Raw genomic sequence first — 16,947 nt, 5'->3', positions numbered from 1 at the left:
AGATCAGCCCCCCCCCCCCCCCCCCCCCCTCCCCCTGCGGGAGCTCAGCCCCTCCCCTCTCCTCTCTCAGGATCTGACTGAGACACAGCCTGATCACACAAAAATATTCATTAAAAATCCAGAATTACACATACTTTTATAGAAATCACATGATATTTTCTCATTGTAGTAAACAACATATCTATGAAGTCGGATGTCAATTTTGACATTTTGTGACAAAGACATAGCTTTTTATGTTATTAGTTCATTTTTTTAATTTTTAGAGTGACGGAGTTCTTCAAAAACAATATGTTCCAGTGTATGATTTTTTAGTCCTGTTGTAAGCTATCTGAAACTGCCATTTAATTTTCCTTACACAAAATCTCTGATTTTTAATTAATATTTTACCAGAAATACAGAGTGACATAAAAATGCCAATTCCTTTCAAATTACGGCCACAATACGCGACACGGTCAACAAGGAACCTACTGACAATCATATGTATCGATTGGATTAAGATTGGATGAACGAAACAGCCATTACAGCACATAATTTGATGAAAAATATATACCTGACCAAAAGGTGGCGCTATGGAGTTCATCCAAGATTGTCATATCCACTTGTTCAGAATGGAAGCCTGATTACATGAATTGATTTTGGGTTGATTCTGACCAATTATGTTTAAGTTACAACAACTTTTATGTTCATGGCGAGACACCGAAATTTGACAACCTCTGACAGCGACGCCCTTTGATAAGAACTTACAGTTTTCTCTGTCAGTCATCGTCAATGTCTTACCTATTATCTGACCAACTTTGAGATCAATAAACTGATCTCGCTTGGAGCACAGATGCATACTAAAAGACATGACAATTCCTGGTGCCAACAGGTGGCGCTACAACCGATCCTGAATATTCCACCATAGATGTCTTCAGGCTCAGTCTACAATCATGCACATACGTTTTCGGCCACATAAAATAATTTATTGCTGAATTACAGCCAATTGATGTTTGATGGCGAAGCTTAAAAATGACCTCAAACTTCGCCGGATCACTACGGTCAAGCCCTCTGGCAGAAACTTAAAAGCTTCGCAATTTAGCGTCGGCCATGTGTCTAGATTGTACAAACCAAGTTGTGAGCCAATCGGATAAAATCTCTAGGAGGAGTTCGTTAAAGTACGAGGCCTAGAAATGATCAGAATTCATAAAAAATGACATTTTCTGTTCAAAATGCCGGACTTCCTGTGTAACTTAGAGCATGGGTCCAAGAGACTTTTTTGTAGGGCTTTGTCAGATATAATAGACACATAAAGGACATTGCTGTAGGTCAAACCATATTGTGGGGCTCGTCAAAAAACATAAAATAGGTGGCGCTATAGAGCCCATTCTTGTGGACCCATGCCTGTCGCCCATAAAATACGTAATTTTACGCGACTCTGGAAGCGTGTGCAAAATTTGGTGAGTTTTCGAGCATTTTAAGGCCTCCAAAAAGGCAATTTATTTACGGCGAGAATAATAATAATAATAATTAAAGCTGCAAGCAGCGATGAACGGGCCCTCGCACTCACGGCCACCGCCCCCCATAAGCATATCAGAAATGACACTTACGACTTCCTATGTCAAACCATTCAAAAGTTATAGCAGAAAATCGGGACAACCAATCAGAAGAAAGGGCGGGGCTAATTAAGGTCAAAGAAGCTCAAGGACTCATTACAGAATCCCATGACACCACCCACAACTTCCTATGTCAAAACATTCAAATGTTATAGCAGGAAATAGGGACAACCAATCAGAAGGAGGGGCGGGGCTCATTTTCGCCAATTATGGTCAAGGACTCAATACCTAGTCCCATGACACCACCCACGACTCTTTATGTCAAACCTTTCAAAAGTTATGGCAGAGAAAAGTATTCTAGTGGGCGCTGTTGAGCCGTTAGGCCACGCCCATTAATGCAAACCATGAAATATCAAATGTATCGACAGGCCTGGCTTTTCTTTAAGTTGCGACATGATACAGGTGTGTACCGATTTTCGTTCATGTACATCAAACCGTATTATGGGGCTTGAGGCGCAAAGTTTTTTCTGTCTGAACCAATCAGATGAAGGGTGGGCGCGCTTTTTGCCGTCTAGCGTCGCCACGGTAATGCTTTTGAAAGAGAAAAGTAATGCGTGGTGTCGGAGGATGGAGACGCACGTTTTGATGTATAACACACCTGGGTGCACGTTACGGTTCGGGCCGCATTAATGACCGAAGAAATGGCATAAATTGCGCCAAAATTACACGATTAATTCAAAATGTTCAAAATGGCCGACTTCCTGTTGGGTTTCGGCCATGGCGCCAAGAGACTTTTCTTTAAGTTGTTACATGATACAGGTGTGTACCGATAAAGGAAGATAAAGGAAGCTCTGAAAACCTCTGAAAAAAATTGTTAACCAAAATTGAATCATTATCCAGGTTAATCTATCCAGCATACTCTCTTGTAACCCCACCAAAGATTATAAAAGAAATGAATAGAATACATTTTAATTTCATATGGAAAAAGAAACATCACTATTAGGGATGCACCGATCTGATATTTGTATTTTTGTTTCGGGATCGATATTGAAAACAAACCTAGATCGGGTATCGGTAACAATGGGCCAATCCATAGGAGCAGATCTATTCAATTCTAATTCTATGTGTGCTCTGTGAGTGTTGTCACACGCTAGTCACGTAATGTCAGCACGCCGTGCGGAAGTCTACACTTTTCAAAATGGAGCGAGCTAAAGGATCTGCGATATGGAATTTTGTCACATTACCTCAGCCAGCACATGCGACTGCAACTTGCAATACTTGCAAAGTCAGTGTTTCGAGGAGGTAGTAAAACGTTTTTACTTTTAAGTTTAACAGCACACTGGATGGATGAAAGCTTCGTGCCACACAGTGCAATTCTAAACACAACCTTTATCTTATTTATAAAGATAAAAGAAGCTCTGAAAACCTTAACAAACCATATAGAACTTAGGAAATTCGCTATAAGGAAAAACAAGCTCTATAAATCAAGGTTATCCCTCTTTAAATCATTTTGAACCAATAAAGCCTTTGGAGGTACTTGATATTAAGAACCTTAAAACTTCTTCTGCTGGCCATGATGATATTACAGCCTATCTGATCAAAAAAGTTGATCAATTATTGATCAATTATTGTTCCTTTAATGTGTATTTTTTCTTTGTCACTTGAATCTGGTATTATCCCACAACATTTTTTTTGCTAATAATGAGAATATAAATCTTGTCCCACTGGCAGATTTTTTTTTACTTATTTCAAGTTAAAATTTACTTGAAACAGGTGAAAATTGTCAAATAAGTTATTTTTCTGGTGTTATTTTTCTGGTGATGACTCTAAATCAGGGGTATTCAACTAAAACTTTAGGTCCAGTCAGAGAAAATGTACTTAAGCGGAGGTCCAGAACATCATAATGCATCATAATAAATAAATAAAAAATCTATTGCAGTAGTTCAAACATTAAGAATATTGTGTACACATAAATTCATATAAAAAATTTCTAATTGAGTTTTTTGTCAAGATGAATTGGCACTAGCCTTAAAAAGGGTAATGTGGTACAACCATGATTCATATTAAAATAAATTAATTTCCTTAACATCTTGACATCTTTTTTTTGTACAAGTTTTCAGTATTTTACAAAAATGGTTGTTTTTTTAATGGTCGCGCCAGATGCCATGCCAGATTGAGCAGAAGATTGATTTAAATACATTAGTGATCTCAAAAAAAGTTTTCAAAACCAGAGTCCTGGTTGGACGGTCGCACCACATGACATTTTGACGCTTAAAACAACAACAAAATCCCAAGTAACTAGTATATTTTGTAAAATTCAAGTGAGTCCATATGTGGGACAGGTAGGTCATATATATGATATTTTTATATCCATTTAAACCTTTTTTGAATCGAAAAAAAAAAGTTTTTTTCAGAAAATATAGGCGTCACGTCATTGACCCAGTCATGCTGTTTACACAGATCTGATTGGCTGAGCAGCATCACGTGGGATGGCTTAACTCGTATGCAATTGGTCTGTAAGGTCTGCTGAACAAATGCCATAAAGTAACGCTGCGCTGGTTAAAATAGAAGTGCCTGGGTCCGCGGAGGACGGCGTCCGGACTGTTGAAATAGCAGTAAAACCACATTCATTGATGAAATGACATAAGGGATGGAAAGAGGGGATGACAGTTTTACTGGGGGGATGATTTGGACCGTTTTTATTTCAGGGGGGATGCCATCCCCCCTCACCCCCCCCTCAACTCGAGTAGTCCTACTGATTATATATCCCATTTGTTGCAAGAATAACTTTCAAAATCAGTAAATAATAATTATAATGAAGTGTCTTGTAAATCAGTCATTTTAAAATCTAAATCCTTATTTTAATTTCAAGTTAACTTACTTTATCTTTGGAACGAGCTCAGCTTCATGTCGAGCGCGTCTCCTCTCTGCTAAACACATACACACACGCACACACGCACAGACGCACACACCTTCCTCCACGCTGGTTGATACGGGCTGTTGGGGCGGGTGTTAATCGGAACAAACCAATCATCTTGCCCTACTCACAAGCTGCTGGCCTAAGTGGCCTCTGATTGGCCTGGCCCGACTCTCTAACTTAGAAAAAAAGTCAGAGCCGACTGCAGGGAAAACTCAGCCCCGCCTCCCTCTCCAGTGTGAGAGCTGCACTTCTCACAGGGATGAAAACTCAGCTTTCAATTCAAACCAGAAAAAATCAGTAAAAATCGCCTGTTTGATCTAAACTGCTCAAATCGACATTGTTTTTATATCACAATAAATAACATATTTGCAAAGTTGGAAGTTGATTGGACATTGCATGACAAAATTATAATTTATTTGGAGATTAGTTCATATTTTGAAAAAAGTGAGTGAGTTCATCCAAGATTGTCATATCCACTTGTTCAGAATGGAAGCCTGATTAAATGTACGGATTTTGGGTCAATTTGGACCAAATATTTGAAAGTTAAAACAACTTTTATGTTCATGGCGAGACACCGAAAAATGACTACCTCTAACAAAGACACCTTTTGAGAAAAACGTACAGGTTTCTCTGTCAGTCATCGTCAATGTCTTACCTATTAAAGTGACCAGCTTTGAGATCAATACACTCATCTCGCTTGGAGCACAGATGCATACTACAAGACATGACAATTCCTGGTGCCAACAGGTGGCGCTACAACCGATCCTGAATATTCCACCATAGATGTCTTCAGGCTCAGCCTACAATCATGCACATACGTTTTCAACCACATCAAATCATGTATTGCTGAATTACAGCCAATTGATGTTTCATGGCGAGCCTTAAAAATGACCCCAAACTTCGCCGGATGACTACGGTCAAGCCCTCTGCTAAAAACGTAAAAGCTTCGCAATTTAGCGTCGGCCATGTGTCTAGATTGTACAAACCAAGTTGTGAGCCAATCTGATAAAATCTCTAGGAGGAGTTCGTTAAAGTACGAGGCCTGGAAATGACCATAATTCATGAAAAATGACATTTTCTGTTCAAAATGCCGGACTTCCTGTGTAACTTAGAGCATGGGTCCAAGAGACTTTTTTGTAGGGCTTTGTCTGATATAATAGACACATAAAGGACATTGCTGTAAGTCTAACCATATTATGGGGCTCTTCAAAAACATAAAATAGGTGGCGCTATAGAGCCTAATCCTTTTTGACCCATGCCTGTCGCCCATAAAATACGTAATTTTACGCGACTCTGGAAGCGTGTGCAAAATTTGGTGAGTTTTGGAGCATTTTAAGGCCTCCAAAAAGGCAATTTATTTACGGCGAGAATAATAATAATAATAATAATAATAATAATAATAATAAACATCACAGATACAATAGGGTCCTCGCACTTTCAGTGCTCGGGCCCTAATAAACATCACAGATACAATAGGGTCCTCGCACTTTCAGTGCTCGGGCCCTAACAAAGAAAAATGAACCCCAAAAACAAAGGAAAAGTAAATAAATAGATAAAAAGGAGGAACAAAGAATGGAATGAAAGAAGAGAGAGAGGGGGGATCCGTCAATCAGGAGGCAGGGACTGGAGAGAGTGGAAGAATGTAAGAAAGGGAAGCCACTTATTATAAAATTTGTTACAACTACCCTTCAGTGAATTTGTCTGATACTTTCTGATGTGAGTTCTGAAAAAATCCCAACTTAAGACAAATATGTGAGGTTTATCAGAGAAAGAGGGAAAGTTGAACTGAGAGAATACAAGCAAACACAATGAGAACCAAAAAAGAGGAAACTGAGTCACATTTTTCAAAAAGTCAAGTGACAATCGGGTTTTAATCTTCGCTTATGCTGACGTCACAGTGAGAAAGTCATCTCTCATGGGTGAAACTGGGATGTTTTGGTTCACTGATTCTCAAATTATATCCACTTCCTGCGTATTTTGCAGCGCCCAGCTGCATCTCCCCTCGTGTGGCTGATCCCCCCTGCCCGGCGTAGGAGCTCCTCTCCACCAGCTCACATCATTGCTGCACCCTTTGCACGTGGTGCACTGCTGCTTTTAGGTTTTTACATTTCACGTTTTGAGACTCTGGCAGTCTAATTATTAGTGCTTTCTGCTAAATCCTGATCTACATCTATGACCTCACTGCTAGAGTTAATCTTTCTTCATGTGTACTAAATCCATTAATAGGCCCATTTGGCACTTTGTCCCTGTTAGACTGACAAACCAAACTCTTTGGGCCTAACTTCATGGAAACCAGCTTTATCTAATGTGGGTTTGTTAACGTGCATACAGCCAGCTCAGGGGAAATCTCATCATCTCTTAGCGTTTACATACTTAACTAAGTACTGTACGTGTTTATTTAAATAGCACCTTTCAAGATAGAGATCACTTTGTTTTATGATAAAACACAGAACAATAAACACAAAATATAAAAACAAATAGAACTAGACAAAAGGAAAAGTTTAAAAAGATGAGTTTTTAGCTGCATTTTAAAAGAGATCACAAACTCAACAGGAAGGGAGGACCGGAGAGTGGATGGGGGGGCACTGCTACTCAGACGTGTTGGCTTCTCTGACATGCTTTCTCTTTTTTACTTAAACACGTAAAGTATAGTTAGAATAATTGAGACGTGGTGAAATGAAGTCATGAATGACCATCTCCATCTCAGATCCTATGTCTTTGGCTTTGTCACATTGCTAAATTGTTAAAAAACACAAAGTGCCCAGGATGAACTGACCCTGCGTAATTCATGTCAATCAATTACTTTTGTGAGTTTTTCTGCTCTCACATCTTTGATACTCTGGGTTACGCTGTTATGTTGTTCAGTGCTTGTTGTGAGGAACTGTTGCATCCATGTGTCACACACATGTTGTGTACATGCACATAGCGAGGGCCGAAGAACAAAACCTCCTATCTGCAAAATTGTCTGATTGGTGTTTTTCACTTTGGATGACATCACAAGGTGGGCTGCACCTATTCAGCCTGTAGGGGTAGGGTTAGGGTTAGGTTAGGATAGGGCAGGGGTCTGCAACCCGCGGCTCTAGAGCCGCATGCGGCTCTTTAGCGCCACCCTAGTGGCTCCTGGAGCTTTTTCAAAAATGTTTGACCTTTTTTTCCTTTTTTTCCCCCTTTTTCTTCTTTTTTTTCTTCCTTTTTTTTCTCTTTCGTTCTCTTTCTTTTCTCTTTTTTTTCCTTTTTTTCTTTCTTTTCTTGTTTTTTTTTGCTTTTTTCTTCTTTTTTTCCTTTTTTTCCCCTTTTTTCTTCTTTTTTTCTTCCTTTTTTTCTCTTCCTTTGTCTTTATTTTCTCTTTTTTCTCTTTTTTTCTTTCTTTTCTTGTTTTTTTTTCTTTTTTTTTCTTCTTTCTTTCCTTTTTTTCCTCTTTTTTTTCTTCCTTTTTCCTTTCCTTTTTAATCTCGACATTTCGACTTTTTCTCAACATTTCAACTTTTTTCTCAACATTTCGAGTTTTTTCTCAATATTTGAACTTTTTTCTCGAGATTGTACTTCAACATGAATCTCAACATTTTGACTTTTTTCTCTAAATTTTGACTTTTTTCTCCACATTTTGACTTTTTTTTCGACATTTCTCCTTTCACCATTTGTCTTCATTCTAAGGCTTATACAAGACCTTTCATTTTTTGCAGCTCCAGATATATTAGTTTTTTGTGTTTTTGGTCCAATATGGCTCTTTCAACATTTTGGGTTGCCGACCCCTGGGATAGGGGAATCCTTAAAATATAGCATTCTACAAGAAAACAACACAGTTTTTTGTGTTTTCCCAAAAAAGTGACATTTTCAGATAGGAGGTTTGTTCTTCGGCCCTCGAAAACACACCTCTCCCAACTCTGCCTGAAACCAGGACTCGCCAAACGAGAAACTCTATAAGGCTCAAACGTGTTTGAGGACGGCAGGGATTCGCCAGTGTGAGTGCGCCTGAATATTAGTCGTACATTAAAGTGACTTCCCCTCCACGCCTGTAGGGGGAGCTGATCGCTGTTTTGCATTGAAGTTAACCCTGTTCATTAACGTTCATCAGTTACGACAGCTGAAATAAGAAGCAGCTTAAAACTCTGCTGGAAAGTAAGGAAAACTGTCCTCTTTTGTTTAAAAAAATAAATAAAAAACAGGTGTTTTTCCGGGTTGCTCACCTCAGTGCCTGAACCAGGGAGGAAAGTTTTAATGCTGATGGTTCTTCCAGGAGCTGGAAACTGGGCCTCCATGATGGCTCTCATAAAAGGCTGCACCAGAGCCGGAGACAGAGCCCTCCGTCTCTCCACCTCATCCAACACCTGCCACATGCACGTATACAAAGAAACTTCATACTGTCCCCTTTTTAAAAAAAAAATGTACTTTTAATATAAGTGCACACAAGCAGCTGGGGAGCGTTACCTTGGAGAACAGGTTGAAACAGCCGAGGTGACTGACAATGCAATAGACCTCTGGCAGACACTTGCCTTTTCCGCTAGGCTGAAAAAGACAGATGCATGAAAAGTGGGGATTGGTAAATATTTCTCTTCTCTCACATATTCAGATTTAAACAGAAAAAAAAGAGTCAGTTCTTGAGATTGAGAACACAACAACAGACGAAGCAGATATTTAAAAGCTACATAAACATGAATGCACATCCTCACGTTACAGCGTACAGTTCCCAGTCTGACACGCTTCCGGCCTCCGGCCCGACTCTGAGATGGACCATTTTCCCACAGGCACGCGGACTTTTTTGGCAGGCTTATTTACTCAGCCTCATTGTGGTATTCAGCCACTTCCTGTCCAGTAACGCCACACTTATTTATTCTCCTCATTTCTATTTACCAGTAAACGCCGGCAGTATCCAAACCTCCTGCTCCCGTCTTCACCAGTCAGAACAAACGAGAACATCTCGCTGGAAAAAAAAGGGGCCAAAACATATATATTAAAAGAAAAAAAGAGGGATGAGTGCATTTATATATGAGTGAGCCTCACCTCTGGTGGGTCTCCACCGGCTCCCAGTCTGTCGCATCAGGAAAGCAGAACTGAGGAATGATCCTCAGCTGATCCTCCGTTTCCCTCAAGAACTTGAAGCTTCGTTCCAGCTGAAACATAAGAGAAAATAATATTTTAACATGTTTGCATTAAACCCCCGCCCCAATTGTTCTGGGAAAGAAAAGCTGCGGAAAGGTGAAGTTCGCATTTCTCATGAGAGTTATGATAGTTGAGTTTTAAGGACATTTTCCTTCATGAAGGGAGTTTAAGAAACTAAATCTACAAGTGCATATTTAATGCACCTTATTTAGAGTCACCAATAAACCTAAAAGACCTGTTTTTGGATGATTGGAGGAATCAAGAATACAATGCGATCACCACACAGACGAGGCACCAAACTACCATCTGCAAATGGACCAGAACTGTAGATAATAAAGCAGCAATGCTCAAAGACCATCAACGCAGCTTAGTATGTGTTGTAAGAAACAAAAAAGCTATTTGTTTTCATTTCAAATGAATTGAATGAACTGCAACCTGCTTCTGGATATAAATAAATGTGCATTTGTTGACAAGAGTAGGGTTAAAAACATACTCAACATTTAAAGGAGAACATGAGTACCATGGGATCTGATCTCTGGACCTCTGAATTCTCAGAGAGGAAGACTTTCTGGCTGCACCTCTGGGCCTCTTTCTGTCTTTCTTTCTTTACACTTTTTACAACACATACCAAACACTGGGATGTATTTCATCTGAGACAAATATAAGTTTAAACAGTCAAATGATGGTGATACATTTCTACAAACAGAGATATTTATATTGCTTTTGTTCTTTCTTTCTTTCTTTCTTTCTTTCTTTCTTTCTTTCTTTCTTTCTTTCTTTCTTTCTTTCTTTCTTTCTTTCTTTCTTTCTTTCTTTCTTTCTTTCTTTCTTTCTTTCTTTCTTCCTTCTTCTGAGTAAATAATTGACAAGAATGAGCTGTGCCTAACTTATATTTCTGATGAACACACACAGATATTAGGGCCATTTGAGGAAGAACGGCACCAGAGCAAAACACTGGGAAAAAAAAAGAAATTGTGAATTTCTAATGCCCGAATGTATGACTTTAAAAATTAGGAATTTATATTTGTGATTTATAAAGTCCAGACACTGCTGATAATATTGTGATTTTGGGACAAAAATCAAGTGTGCAAATTACATCTGTATCCAATCTGAAAGCGTTTTCTTAGCAAAAACCTTTACTTTCTATTACCAAAGTGATTTTAATCAATTTTACATATTTTAAATATTATAGAGAAGTGTAGTTTTTAATTGACCACAGTGAGTCAGACTTTGTTGGAAGAGTATACTGTAACGATAAAAAGTAAAGTGTACTTAAAGTACATAAAGTACTTAAAGAACATATGGACTTATATTTTTCTAAAATAAAAAATGGCTCTAAAATTAAAAAAGAAAATCAATGACATTTCCTCAAAGATCAGGAGCGTGCATGTGGGATCCAGCATCAGCTTTGTTAGAACTGGTCCGACCATCTTTAGGAAACAAATTCTACTTTAGAAGCAAAGAAATGTACAAAAATGTGTGTACAAAATGTACAATTTTGACTCTTAACTTAAAGTGGACACGCTTTTCTGTCTTTCAAATCATGTTTAGTGTTGCAACAATACATCAAATACAAAAAAAAAGAAAAAAAACCTTTTCTTAAATGTTATTGTAAATTCAAAAAAAGGGATGCTCAAGATGTTGTAGTCTAAAATAACCACGGCTCATCCAACCCTCGCAGCCTGATCAGCTTCTGCTACGTACCAATGTTTGGTTTTTGTTTTCATTATGCCTAAGAAGAAATGTGGATTAAGTCACAACAGACATTGCCTCCAGCAGTAGCAGGATCACTTTTATAGTCGCCTGACAGCTGCCAGACGCTGGCCTGTAATCTTTAGATCTTCATTGATGGCTTTCATATTCCAGATCTGATTCTGGTCCAAAAAAATGCAGCCGCTCACAGATATAAATTCAACCAATAAGAAAGCACTTCAACTCAATTCAAGAAAATTGTATTCATAGTGATGGTTTTTGTTGTCTTTCTTAAAGGTATTGTGACATGAAAAACAAATTTTTCTTGATTTTTTGTGTTTTGTTGGGTGTCTTGACATCAATTACACCCAAAAAACAACGAACTTTTAACATTCAGTGTATTGTGTGCTTTCTGGGATTTTCCGCATAACTATGCAAAATCGGCGCATGTGGTTTGGTGGCGGGTCGTTACGTATAGACCCGCTAAATCACCGCCCCCTCCACCCAGTTCCCTGCCTCCTCTCCTCTCCAGCGCACCATAAAGGCTGATTTATGGTTCCGCGTTACACCGACGCAGAGCCTACGGCGAAGGGTTACGCGGCGACGCGCACCGTACGCTGAACCCTACGGCGTAGGCTCTGCGTCGATTTAACGCGGAACCATAAATCAGGCTTAACACGGAGTTGTTTAGAACCTCTTTTGTTTCCATCACCGGAGGAAAACTGCTAAGAAGACCCGCGGCCACTGACTGGACTTAAGATAAGGGGACAGTGCTGCTTGCATGCCTTTATTTTTATGATTGTTTGCTGTGGTTCGACCCTGCTGCTTTTCCGTGCATGCTTCGCCTGTCGCTCCCGGCTTAACTCTCCGACGCCGCTGTGAGCGTATGGTTGGGTTGGAGGAGGTTTGGAGGAGGAGCGGCACAATGATTGACAGGAAAGGGGGAAAAGGAAGCGTTTTTCACGGCGCAAAAAAACACTGTAATAAAAAGCCAGGAATGGAGTACTAGAGTGAAGTTTTTCTTGTTACACTCTTTTAGACACATTTGAGGGATGTTGGCCAAGACTTTTAATAGTGTTAAAAGCATGTTAAAAATGATGTCACAATACCTTTAAGTAATTAGAAACAATTTCAAGGTACGATGGAGGTGAAGCTAACAACTCAAGCCCTGACCTTTGGGGGGAACTGCTGTGTGACCTCCGGCACATAGTGGCCACCAGTCTTCGACTTCTGCAGCGACACCACCAGGAAATACTCGAAGAGCTTGCGCTGGTGCAGCTCCTGATCCGAGGCGCTGCCTCGGGTGTTTGAACTGTTGTAGTGGACCCGAGCCTGGCTCGGCTGGCTCAGTATGGACTTGACTGACACCAGACGCTGGCGGTGAGCTGGGAGAAATACGGCAAGGTATAATTCAGTTAAAAAGGCCAGTCTGGGATATTGTACAAGGAATGGCGTTTAGAGAAACCTGTGATATCTCACCTTTGGATCTCTCTTCAATCTCACTCTCTGAGTCGCTGTTTTCATCAGTTACTGTAAATGAATCTCACGAGTCAGCATTTACACTTAGGATTTCTGGAACAACCTTTTCTAAAGATGATGTCAGTTTCCTCACCTCTTCCTGAACTGGTCTCAGTGTAATGATAGATCCTTCTCAAGTACTTTTTCCTGCTCCGAGCCTCAAATATGCTGTTGATCCTCAACACAGCCTGTTGAAAGAATCAGCACTTAGTGTGATAACTGTCCCCAGTGGGAAGAACAAAAACTAGCACATGTGTTTGGACAGGTAGCGTCAATCCCTGGACTGAAATAAAGATGATTTAAGCATTCAAATATGTGAAGCTGAACTTAAAGGTATGACATGAGTGTGATAATGTGAAGACAGATCAAACAGACTGTTGGTATCCTGCGACAGGTGCGGCTGTAAGGGTCTCCCGGTAACCACGGGTTGTGTTCAGACCCGGTCGGGGTGGACGGAGGGCTGAGCTGGGACGGAGATGAAACGCCACTCCCAGCTCTGTGGGCCTGCTGGTTGGCTCGCTTCAGGTCCAGGAGCTTAAAGCTCCTGCCTGAATTCTGCCTGAAGAAACCGGGTCTGGACACCTGCAGCAGAGAAACAGAAAAATTAACAACTGCATTCGTCATAATCACTGAAATCAAGCGGTTTCTGCTCCGTATTTCATGAACCTTGTTGGTGTCGGCACCGGGGGAGGAGGGTAGCGACTGCTGGGAGCACTGACTCTCCAGCTCTATGTCCTCATATGGATTTTCCTTGGACAAGTCTGCAGAGGAACCGAAAGAGGCACGTTTCAGGAATGTTTTAAAGCATTTTCCAGGTATAGCTCATGCAAATTAAGATGATAAACACTTGCCTACCATTGCAAATGGTGAAGCCACATTTTATTGGTGGATGATTTCCCATAACTCACTACAGTAATTAGTAGTAATTGTATCATCATTTTATTTTGATTTACACTTGAAATCAAAAATCACTGACTCATGTAGCCAAGCCTGAATTCAAGCGGTTGCGTGGTAGCCTGATGTAGGGCTGGGCGATATATTGAGATTTTAATATATATCGATATATTTTCAAACGCGATATGGTACGAGACAATATCGTTTATATCGATATAACTTTTTTTTTTTTTATGATTTTGATATAGCTTATTTTGTGACTAATTGACTTGAATGTTTTATTTGAAATTTGCACAAATGTTTTTTTATTTGCACAACTGTCAATCTCAGTGGAAAAGTCTGCCTGTTAATGTCTACATTGTATTAATTGCACAGGGTATTTTAATTTAATTGTTATGCAGGAAAGGGATATTTGTTTTATTTTATTCAAGAAGCATTTTTATTCTATATATGCAGGCAGTTTATTTTTATTTCATTTGTTTTATACATTTTGATATTGTGCAGAACTCTGTTAATAAAGGAACCTGTGTGACATTTGGCAAGGAGGCTTTGTATTAAAACTGACTGTTTTTTTAAGGGTTTGCCTCAGAAAAAAATGAAGCTAACAGAGATGCTAGCAGAGATGCTAACAGAGATGCTATGCTATAATGCTATGGGGGAAACCCCAATTATGGCACAGAAAAAATATCGATATATATCGAGTATCGCCATTCAGCTAGAAAATATCGAGATATGACTTTTGGTCCATATCGCCCAGACCTAGCCTGATGACTATGATACATGATGGGGATATGATAACGACAAGCCACTGGCGGAGCCGACTGTCAATCAATAAATCCCTCCCACACCCCTTAAAGTTGTCACAGGTGTGAAAGCAAACAATACAGACCAAAATGTTTTTTTTGAAACATACTGTAAATATGTTTATTTTTGCTCTAAAGTTGGACGTTTTAACAAAGACTGAGTCACTTTTGCGGCAGCATCTAGTGGCCAGTCGAGGAACTGCAACGAATCTTTGTAGCTATCGCGTGAGCCTCAACCCTGAAGTTAGATATTTGGCGCTTTCTGGAGCACAAGAAAAATGTTGGTTTCCATATGCATGGTGGTATTTTTTTTAAAATTGGCTAATAAACTTTTCCCATTTTTAGCTCGTGGAGGTTAAGTAGCTTTTGTCAGAGAGTTGCCTTTGCGAGGTATCTTGAATAGTTTTGTCTTCCGTGATTACTTTCTCGTGTCTGTGAGGTGCATCTGCTGGAATGTTCACAGTAGCTCTGTGAGCCGGTTTCATCGTTGCTGATGTGTGACGTAGTGCTGTAAAGCAGTTGTCACAGGTTCTGACTTTGACTGTCATCAAGTCAGGTTCTGACTTGATGACACATATTGAGAAACCGTCAAAAGTTCAATTCTAGTCCTCGAGGGCGAGTGTCCTGCAGGTTTTTGATGATTCTCGGGTCCCAAAACACTAACTAAAGAAGTCAAGACTTTTCTGGTACCAGCTGCTTCAACACACCCTGATACATTAACAAACTTGTCCAGACCTCGATGACAAGGTGTTGATAACACATCCATTTGAATCAGGTGTGTTGACACAGAGAAACATCTTAAACATGCGGGACAGCAGTTTTTAAGGACTGGAAGTGGACATCCCTGCCTTAAGACGCTACCGGGCTAAAAAAATCCTCTCACTTTGATTACGTCCAGCTCGTTATCTGAAGAGGGCAGAACAAAGCTGTATAGTAATTTTCAGAGATGTAAAGACAAAGCTTAAAAAGGACTTTTGTCACCTATTTTTGTATCGTCCCCTCATTGCTCTAAGATCTTTAAAAGTTGTGGCTGCTATTGACAAAGGGTTTGAATATGTCTCACTTCAAACTTGTGTTAATAATCATGAGTTTATATAGTTATAACTAAGAAAACAGACATAACCAAGATCGAAAACACTCAGTAAACAAGCAGGTGTCTGACCCAAGATGTCTTCATAGTGATGTTCCTGAGACGATGATTGAGTGAAGAGAGAGCTGTTGGACCCCACAAAGTCTTCAAACTCCAACGATCTTCTGTAATCAGGATGTTCAAACAGGCAGTTTAATCAGTTTGATTTTAGTTACTTGGATCATAAATCAGTGAAATATCCTGAACCCTCTATACCTGTGGACGTTGTCTCGGACTCTCTCGGCCCTGCTTCTCCCGTGGAAACCTAAAGGAGGCTTTGATGAAGTTACTGCGGACGGTGATGGAAGTGGGGGGAGGTTCCTCAGGCCTCTCACCTCCCTCTGACTCTTTGCTGAGGGGGGAAGAGCCGGGTGCTGGAAGGTGCGTTGAGGTTTGGGGACTGGGTTGATGGGAGGTGCGCCCGGCTCTGTGTACACGTTCTCCTGACTCTCCTTCCCTTCTCTTGTTCGGGAAGACTCTGGAGATTCAGGGTCGTTCCTCTTCAATTCCACCTGTTTGTCCCTGCCTGGGGGGCTGAAGTAGTTTCCTAGCTCTGGAGGTGTTTTCCCGTGGTTCTCCCCCATGGCCTCCAGTTTTTTAAAAAGAGTGAATACGGCTCTCTTTTCCTGTTGTTCTCCCGCTCTCTTTTCTTTCCTAAGCGACCCCATCTGCTGTTTCTTCGTGGCTAAAGGCGAACAAGGCCTTGAATCCCTGAGATTTTCTAAATTCTCTTTCTCGCTATCTTGCTTTTCTTTATGAGCTCCAGATCTCTTACTACAGTCCTCCCTCATCTGGTTGTCACTCGGCTTGCCGCTATTTACATCCCGACGAAGTTTCCCAGGTTCAGCGGGCGAGCAAGACCTCGACTCTCCACACTGACCTACGTTTTCTTTCCCGAGGCCCTGCTTCTCTTCATGAGCCGCTCTCCTACAGCTCTCAGCGCTCTGCGTGTCTACGGTTTTGCCGTTGCTTTTTGTTGAGGAGTCTGTCCTTTTGGTACACCGGCCCAAAGTACCCGAGGCAAGAGGGGGATGAGGGGAGTCTTTGCCCTCCCACAGGGAGATCTTGTCCTTGATGTTGCCTCCAGCAGGTCTGGCCATCGTGGACGGTTCCTCCCAAGGACCCGAGGGGAGGAGGTTGTCTAATGGGGTGAAGGGTTTTTTTGGCGACCCCACTCTTTTTTGCTCAGCTTCCTTGTTTCCCTCTGAAGCTTTTTTCCAACCAAAGACGCCCTTCTTTTTCCTAAAGAGACAAAATGTGGACATTTATAGTCACGCTGAACTGACGGATTGTTGTGTTTAACTCTCTGTGTCCAAAATCCCCACAACTTCCACTTAAGACCTCTGTTTGTGCTAGGGC

At 40.6% G+C, this 16,947-nt stretch overlaps 1 protein-coding gene across 2 annotated transcripts in view; it reads right to left on the bottom strand.

Moving 5' to 3' along the window:
• Window positions 1-16,947, bottom strand: part of LOC133424230 (DENN domain-containing protein 2A-like) — a 30,662-nt gene that overhangs the window by 8,264 nt on the left and 5,451 nt on the right. For both annotated transcript variants that reach the window (XM_061714718.1, XM_061714717.1), the window contains exons 3-13: window positions 15,805-16,830; window positions 15,622-15,713; window positions 13,429-13,523; window positions 13,138-13,344; window positions 12,857-12,950; window positions 12,724-12,774; window positions 12,418-12,629; window positions 9,454-9,563; window positions 9,304-9,373; window positions 8,881-8,958; window positions 8,640-8,780 (exon numbers count right to left, since the gene is read on the bottom strand). In XM_061714718.1, the coding sequence (XP_061570702.1) occupies window positions 8,640-8,780; window positions 8,881-8,958; window positions 9,304-9,373; window positions 9,454-9,563; window positions 12,418-12,629; window positions 12,724-12,774; window positions 12,857-12,950; window positions 13,138-13,344; window positions 13,429-13,523; window positions 15,622-15,713; window positions 15,805-16,830 (2,176 nt within the window). The remainder of the gene's footprint in view (window positions 1-8,639; window positions 8,781-8,880; window positions 8,959-9,303; window positions 9,374-9,453; window positions 9,564-12,417; window positions 12,630-12,723; window positions 12,775-12,856; window positions 12,951-13,137; window positions 13,345-13,428; window positions 13,524-15,621; window positions 15,714-15,804; window positions 16,831-16,947) is intronic.

This window comes from Cololabis saira, chromosome 23 (assembly GCF_033807715.1).
Source record: "Cololabis saira isolate AMF1-May2022 chromosome 23, fColSai1.1, whole genome shotgun sequence".
Taxonomy (NCBI): Eukaryota; Metazoa; Chordata; class Actinopteri; order Beloniformes; family Belonidae; genus Cololabis; species Cololabis saira.
Note: the sequence above shows the minus strand (reverse complement) of the source record. Positions and strands in the feature narration are given on the sequence as shown.